At 56.4% G+C, this 6,885-nt stretch overlaps 2 protein-coding genes across 4 annotated transcripts in view; one reads left to right on the top strand and one right to left on the bottom strand.

The window, feature by feature from the left end:
• Window positions 1–2,653, top strand: part of RPL7A (ribosomal protein L7a) — a 3,279-nt gene extending 626 nt beyond the window's left edge. The window contains exons 2-8 of one of the 2 annotated variants that reach the window (XM_014544229.1): window positions 77–197; window positions 495–644; window positions 1,144–1,284; window positions 1,453–1,550; window positions 1,840–1,970; window positions 2,284–2,353; window positions 2,483–2,653. In XM_014544229.1, coding sequence (XP_014399715.1) covers window positions 77–197; window positions 495–644; window positions 1,144–1,284; window positions 1,453–1,550; window positions 1,840–1,970; window positions 2,284–2,353; window positions 2,483–2,587 — 816 coding nt within the window. In that variant the 3' untranslated portion in view covers window positions 2,588–2,653. The remainder of the gene's footprint in view (window positions 1–76; window positions 198–494; window positions 645–1,143; window positions 1,285–1,452; window positions 1,551–1,839; window positions 1,971–2,283; window positions 2,354–2,482) is intronic. The other variant, XM_005871791.2, reaches the window with a different exon arrangement.
• Window positions 2,654–2,867: 214 nt separating this feature from the next.
• Window positions 2,868–6,870, bottom strand: SURF1 (surfeit 1). Of its 2 annotated transcripts, none has more exons than XM_014544230.1 (7): window positions 5,711–6,870; window positions 5,550–5,632; window positions 4,772–4,987; window positions 3,680–3,752; window positions 3,421–3,583; window positions 3,118–3,199; window positions 2,868–3,044 (listed from the first exon to the last, which is right to left on the bottom strand). In XM_014544230.1, the coding sequence occupies exons 2-7, from the start codon at window positions 5,576–5,578 to the stop codon at window positions 2,975–2,977; spliced, it is 633 nt and encodes a 210-aa protein (XP_014399716.1). In that variant the 5' UTR covers window positions 5,579–5,632; window positions 5,711–6,870; the 3' UTR covers window positions 2,868–2,974. The 2 variants fall into 2 exon arrangements, with proteins under 2 accessions (XP_014399716.1, XP_014399717.1); XM_014544231.1 differs by having other exon boundaries at window positions 4,772–4,963; window positions 5,711–6,868.
• Between the last annotated feature and the right edge of the window lie 15 nt (window positions 6,871–6,885).

The following is a 6,885-nucleotide window of genomic DNA, read 5'->3' as shown; positions in this document are numbered from 1 at the left end:
CGAGCCCGGCGCCTCCGGAGGAGCTGGGGGTGGGGTGGCGGGGGAGACGGAGGCTGACGGGGTTTCCTCTGCCCAGCCGAAGGGGAAGAAGGCCAAGGGGAAGAAGGTGGCTCCGGCCCCTGCCGTCGTGAAGAAGCAGGAGGCCAAGAAGGTGGTCAACCCCCTGTTCGAGAAGCGGCCCAAGAACTTTGGCATCGGTGAGTGAGGAGGGGGCGAGATGGCAGGGCCGCCCCGGAGAGCGGCGTTTGTTGACGGGCCAGGTCCTTACCAACGGGATGGGGATGCCCCGTTTGCCGCTTTGTGGCCATAAACTGGGCCCCGGTCCTACGCTGCCCCCTTGGGGGGGCGGCGACGGCCGCGTGCAGATGATGTGAGGACGTTTGCTCTGCGAGACGTGATGACGCTGAACCACCAAGACCGCTGATGCACCTGCCCCCGCGGCCCCAGGCGGGAAGCAGGTGAGAGCCTCGCTCAGGGCGGCCTTTCCCTCGCAGGACAGGACATCCAGCCCAAAAGGGACCTCACCCGCTTTGTCAAGTGGCCCCGCTACATCCGGCTGCAGCGGCAAAGGGCTATTCTCTACAAGCGGCTGAAAGTGCCGCCCGCCATCAACCAGTTCACCCAGGCCCTGGACCGCCAGACAGGTAGGTGCTGTGGCTCGAAGCCAGCGCTGGGAGGGATTCGGGGTTCCCCGTTTAGTTTCCAGACCCCGAAGGTGGCATAACTGAGGCTTCTTGAAGTGCAACTCACACCTAACGCTTCTTACTCAAAGGGAGAAAGATTAGCACTTAGCCTAGAGCAGCGGTTCTCAACCTGTGGGTCGCAACCCCTTTGGGGGTCAAACGACCCTTTCACAGGGGTCGCCTGAGACCATCGGAAAACACTGTATAGAATTACATATTGTTTTTGTGATTAATCACTATGCTTTAATTATGTTCAATTTGTAACAATGAAAATACATCCTGCATATCAGATATTTGCATTACGATTCATAACAGTAGCAACATTACAGTTATGAAGTAGCAACGAAAATAATTTTATGGTTGGGGGTCACCACAACATGAGGAACTGTATGAAAGGGTCGCGGCATTAGGAAGGTTGAGAACCACTGGCCTAGAGCCTAAACTGGTAGTTTCTCCCCAGCCACTCAGCTGCTGAAGCTGGCCCACAAGTACAGGCCCGAGACCAAGCAAGAGAAGAAGCAGAGGTTGCTGGCTCGGGCTGAGAAAAAAGCTGCCGGCAAAGGGGATGTTCCCACCAAGAGGCCTCCTGTCCTCCGAGCAGGTGAGTGGGTTTCTCCTTAAAGGGGATGGGGGCGGGGGCGGGGGGCAGGCTGTCAGTAGTTAGGCGTGGGCTTCTTCATCTCAATCACTGAAGAGTACATCGAGCCTCTTCACCCCGAGGCATAGCTGGGCCCTGGATGTAGAGCATCCATGCACCCCACTCATGCAGACTGGCTGTGTGTTCTAGGGGTGAACACGGTCACCACCCTGGTGGAGAACAAGAAGGCCCAGCTGGTGGTGATAGCGCACGACGTGGACCCCATCGAGGTACGTGGGCCTCGTGTGAGCGCTGGCTGCTGAACTGAGACTGGGTCTTTATGTCGGTACCTACAGATAAAGCTTAATTCTGAGTCTGACTGACAGCTTTTCATTTGAGGACAGTACTGACGAGGGATCCAGCTTATCTTGTGGCTCTTGCAATGATGTGAATTTCTCACTGAATTAATCCTTGAAGTGCAAATACATGAGCTTTTTAACCCTGAGCAATTGCTGCCCAGCTAACTTTTAAATCATCGCTTCTGGTCAGACTACACTCTGAGCTAACGCTGTCTTCCAGCTGGTGGTCTTCCTGCCCGCCCTGTGCCGGAAGATGGGGGTCCCCTACTGCATCATCAAGGGGAAGGCCAGGCTGGGGCGCCTCGTCCACAGGAAGACCTGCACTACCGTTGCCTTCACACAGGTTAACTCGTAAGTATGCAGCTTGGTCCTGAACCCCAAGTGTGCACAGGGGACAGCCTGCTCCCACCCTCCACTCTGCCCCCACCCCCCAGTTCACGTCATCTCTTTGGATCTTATCTTGAAAGAGCAAATGTTCTAGCTTAAAGGAATAAATACATTTATCTGAACCTTTGCCGATGATGGTGACGAATTTCTTCACCTGAATAAATCATGTGGTCATGTTGTGTCTGAGGCAAAAGGCTTGTTTTGTTTGGAGCCAACAAGGCCCCATTTCCGCTCTCTGGAAGGGCCCGTAGTCTGACCCACATCCCCGTCTCCTTAGGGAAGACAAGGGAGCTCTGGCGAAGCTGGTGGAGGCCATCCGGACCAACTACAACGACAGATACGACGAGGTAAGAAGCGCTTTGTGTACAGCGCGGTCTCGGTGAGTCAGGCCTCAGCCAGAGGCCTGCCTGCCTCTTCATGAGCAGTGCCAACCACGAACCGCTGGGCCAGACTGACTTCTGCTCTTGTCCTTGCAGATCCGCCGCCACTGGGGAGGCAACGTCCTGGGTCCAAAGTCAGTGGCTCGCATTGCCAAGCTGGAGAAGGCCAAGGCGAAGGAGCTGGCCACTAAGCTGGGCTAAGTGTGCACTGTTGAGTTTTCTGTACATAAAAGTAATAAAAATTCTCCTCGATCAGTGTCTTGGTCACTTGGGGTTGAAGGTGATTTATTGCCGGCAAGAAGTCTGGGGTGGTAGCAAGTCCATTTTCAAACCAGGGGCCTTGAACTAACTACTGTGCAAGTTGCTTTGTGTGTGGGTCCATTCAGAAAAAGCTGTCTGAACCTGCTGCTTGGCCATCGTGGACTTGAACACTGAACTGAGCCAAGCCTGGGTTTCCTGATCGACCAGGTAACTAGGTCACTCAGGTAGCGGCGATTTATTTATACCAATAGCACATGGCCCAGTTAAATCCAATCTGTTGGAATATTTATTCAGTGACTCCCGGGACAGGCTACATCAGTAATCTCGTCACGTGCCAGGAATCCACCGTAGGAACTTCTTAACCCACAGGTACAACGTGGCCGCACAGAGTCCATACCTCGGGTTGTAAGAAAGTGTCAGTGAACAGTTGTGAAGGGGAGGGGCCAGAGTGCACAGAGGTGGGGACTCACCAGGTGATGATGTACTGCATGTGCTCGTTCCTCAGGGTCACTCTGGTCTGCCCGCCAATGGGTCCTCCAGGGACTGTGCTCTCTGTAGAGACACTGAGTGTTGGCACTGGTCTCCCTCCAGCCACTTGGCCAGCTGCTTCCTTGGGGCCTTGCTAACCATCCATCTCTCCCAGTTTCAAGTCACCTCAACAGGACCTTCCACCTGTACCTGGTGTACAGCCGCCCCCCCCCACACACACACTAGAGCGCAAACAACAGGAACGGACTACCGCTTCTTGGGAAGCCGGGCCGGGCACCACGTACTGAAGTCTGCATCGATGAAAATGGGCTCTGTGCCTGTGAGCGTGGCCATGGCCTCCAGGTCCCGGTAGTACCAGTGGTTCCTTTCTGGGTTGTTCTCCGGGACAAAAGGTTTCCTGGTCTCTGTCAGCCTTACCATCCCAACCAGGTCCACTTCTCCCTCAATCTAAAAAAGAGAGGTTGTCCCTCAGGGCACAGCAGAGAAGGGCTCCCAGAGCCCTGCTCACCTGGGGGAACAGGTGTCCCGCCCCCCGCCCCTTACCTGGCCTTTCTTCCTAGAGTCGGGATTCAGTTTCTTCCTGGGGACAAACCCTCTGTTCACCAGGATGCTCATCCTAGATGGGGAAAGCGCGAGGTTTCAGGCGGGAAAGAGTTTGGAGAGATGATCGCTGTTGGCTCCTGCGTTTTCAGGAACTGACGCTGCCAGGGCGGGTCTAAAGCAGGACAGTGGAGACAGGCTGTGTGCCCCTGGGGAGGTCTTCCTGTGCCCATGTCCTGACTGGTAAGAGCCACCAACCCCTGGAAGGGAAGCCAAGGTTGTCCCTCACCGCCCCCCCCATCTTCCTTGTGCCACACCTGCAACATGCAACCAGTGATGCCCACCAGGGCCTGGGTTCAGGCTCCCTCCCCTCTGAAGGACTGGGTGCAGCAGCCTGTGCCAGCCTCCAATCTCCCCTTCTAACCAGGGGAGACTAGAGGGGCAGCTGCTAGAGACCAATGGGCCCATCCCTGACCTAACCAGGAGGCTGTGGTGACAGGGCCCCCAGGGTTTCATTTGTCCATTGACATTGGGGAGGCTGCTCTATTGCACTGCCCCTTCTGCGCTGTTTCCTCCCTTCACTCCAAGTCCCGCCCAAATAGTACCTTGGGACACCTTCCCTGAGCTGGCTCCCTCCAGAGTTCCTGTCACTATCCCTTCATGCTGCGCCATCATTTAATGAAGTGGCCACTGGACAGACATTTCTCGCTTCCCTTTCAGAGCGGACAGGAGTTGTGCAGTGATAAGCTAAATCAGGGGTCCTCAAACTTTTTAAACGGGGCCAGTTCACTGTCCCTCAGACCGTTGGAGGGCTGGACTATAGTTTAAAAAAAAACTATGAACAAATTCCTATGCACACTGCACATATCTTATTTTGAAGTAAAAAACAAAATGGGAACAAATACAATATTTGTATTTGCATGTGGCCCGAGGGCCGTAGTTTGAGGACCCCCTGAGCTCAATGAATCAGCTTCATGTCCAGGCTACAAATTCAAACTCTTGATGGAATCAAACCTAGTTCCCCAGGGTTGGGGGTTGAGAAGGGAAGATGAAGAGCTGCCCTGTCCACATCCAGGCTCCCTGCATGTCACTCACCCCAGGTCGGTGCAGTGGAAAGGGGTGATGACATGGGCACCGCTCTGGGCCGAGGAGGAGAGCCGGCCCGCCTCCCGGGCCTCCCGCTCCGGGTCCACCATGGTCCGGGGCATCATGTACAGCTCCTTGGAGTGGTCAAAGTGCCCCCTGACTTTCACCGGCCTGTACTCCAGGTTTCTCAGCTCCATGGGGCTGCACGGGAGGGGACAAGTGCAGCTGAAGCCAAACAGTTTGGGAGGGAGAGAAACCCTCAGGGCTGCAAACTACAAAGCCCACCGCAGCCCGAGGTGACGGGGTGATGAGTGGGACGGCTGGGGTGATGGGAGTGCCCGCTACAGGGAAGCTGACCCCTCGGGTGTCGAGTGGGAACGGCTCTGTGCTGCCCCACAGTCCACGTTTTCATGAGAAGCCAGAAGGGGGACTCCTCATAGACTTGATCAGTGTGGCTAAAACCCCCTGCGAGCACCGGTTTGCGCCCCTAAATGGAGGCTTTGTTGAATACAGCCGTTCCTCTAGGGCAGTAGCATCATTTGGGGCACTTTCAAAATACCACGTGACAATGCCTGCTCTCGCCCTCCAGCTAAGCGTTACTGCTTTAGGGGGCCATGAGCACAGGTTTTTCTATAATTCAGGCAGCTTCCCAAGGGCGACCATGTCAGCAAGAAGCCCAGCAGGACCACCCATCCCAAGGGCGCCCATCCGAGGGCCAGGACCCCAAGCAGAAGCAGCTCCACTGCTGAGCAGTGCGAGGAGCCCCAGGCCGCAGCCCCGCACTCACTCTGCGGGCAGAGGGACAGGCTCAGCCATAATTCTAGACTCCAGCTCCGAGATGAGCTTCAGCTTCCACTTGCGACGCTGGACCTACGGAAACAGCATAAGCCCAAGCAGACGGCAGCGGGCCAAGGGCTCAGAGCCACAAGAGCTAGAGGCCAGTCCTACCTGCCATGTCCCCAGGCCAAAGGCAGTCACCGGAATGAGAAGCAGGAACCACTGGAGAAAGGAGTCGTCCTCTGCTTTTGTGGCAGGCGCTTCTGCTGCGGAGCTGCCGCACCTGCTGGGCCTCCAGGCCAGACCTAGGGAGTTTCACACTGGCCTGGGGTCGCAAGCCCCGGAGGAGCACGGGGTACAGGTGGGGGTACAGGGGGGACGGGCCCACAACCTGCAGCCAGGAGCCAGCGCAGCACCTGCGTCCAGCCCAGCTCCCTGCCCAGGGCCCTGCACGTGGCACTCAGTGGATGCTTACTGACTGAACCAGACCCAGGGTTCAGTCGTAGCTCTGCCACCCACCATGACCGGGTAATTCGTGGCACCACCTCACGCCTCTCCCGCGCGAGGACGCTGTGATGTATATGCCACTGTGGTCTGAAGAGACAGAAATGTGATAGACTCGGGACAGTGCTTTACAGAGCTCTCCTAACTGCTTTGCCTTTTCTTTATTTTTCCAGTTCAAAGACAAAATTTATTTACAAGGTTACAGAGGTAGAAGTGAGCCAGCTGGGTTGCCTAAGCTCAGGCGTGCTCCCGGGAGGGAGAGATTAAAAAAAAAAAATTACTTGCTGATTTAAGGGAGGAAGAGGGAGAACCATCAATCCGTTGTTTCACTTATGCACGCATTCGCTGGCTGACTTTTGTATGTACCGACCAGGGATCGAACCCTCAGTATTGGCATATCCAGAGGATGCCATAACCGCCCGAGCTGCGCGCAGGGCCAGCTCTGCGTTCTCATTGCTCATAAATGCAGAGACGGAACAATATACACAGAGGTGCATTAAAGCTCGCGGAGGGGCCTCTGGGGGGTAGAAAGGCGGGCCTGGGCGGGAGCGTGGGAAGCACCCTCCTGGGTGCACAGCCCTGCGCGCGCAGTCACCCCGCCTGCCGTCCAGGGGCAGCACGCAGACTGCTGAGCAGACGAGCTTCCCTTCAGGGTCCCAGACACCTGGTTGCAGACTCGGGTTGGACCTCCCTCCTGAGGCCGAGACGCGGTTAGTTGACGTCTCCGGCCGCGCGTGTAACACGGCTGCCCCGAACGCAGCCAGGCTCCGGCAGGAGGCACGGAGTCTGACACAGGCGATCGGAGCTCATCTCCGCGCCCCCAGAGCCCCGCCCCGAGCAGA

This window comes from Myotis brandtii, unplaced genomic scaffold (assembly GCF_000412655.1).
Source record: "Myotis brandtii unplaced genomic scaffold, ASM41265v1 scaffold357, whole genome shotgun sequence".
In the NCBI taxonomy this organism is placed as follows: domain Eukaryota; kingdom Metazoa; phylum Chordata; class Mammalia; order Chiroptera; family Vespertilionidae; genus Myotis; species Myotis brandtii.
The sequence above is the reverse complement of the archived record's forward strand: the minus strand, read 5'-3'. Positions and strand labels throughout refer to the sequence as shown.

Bases quoted from the DNA above. Each gene is read 5' to 3' on its own strand.
- SURF1 (XM_014544230.1), bottom strand. From the start codon at position 5,578: ATGGCTGAGCCTGTCCCTCTGCCCGCAGA. The intron at 3,753-4,771 runs GTGAGTGACATG...TTCCCCATCTAG, and splicing joins TTCCACTGCACCGACCTGGG to GATGAGCATCCTGGTGAACA. The intron at 3,584-3,679 runs GTAAGGGGCGGG...TCTCTTTTTTAG, and splicing joins ACTCTAGGAAGAAAGGCCAG to ATTGAGGGAGAAGTGGACCT.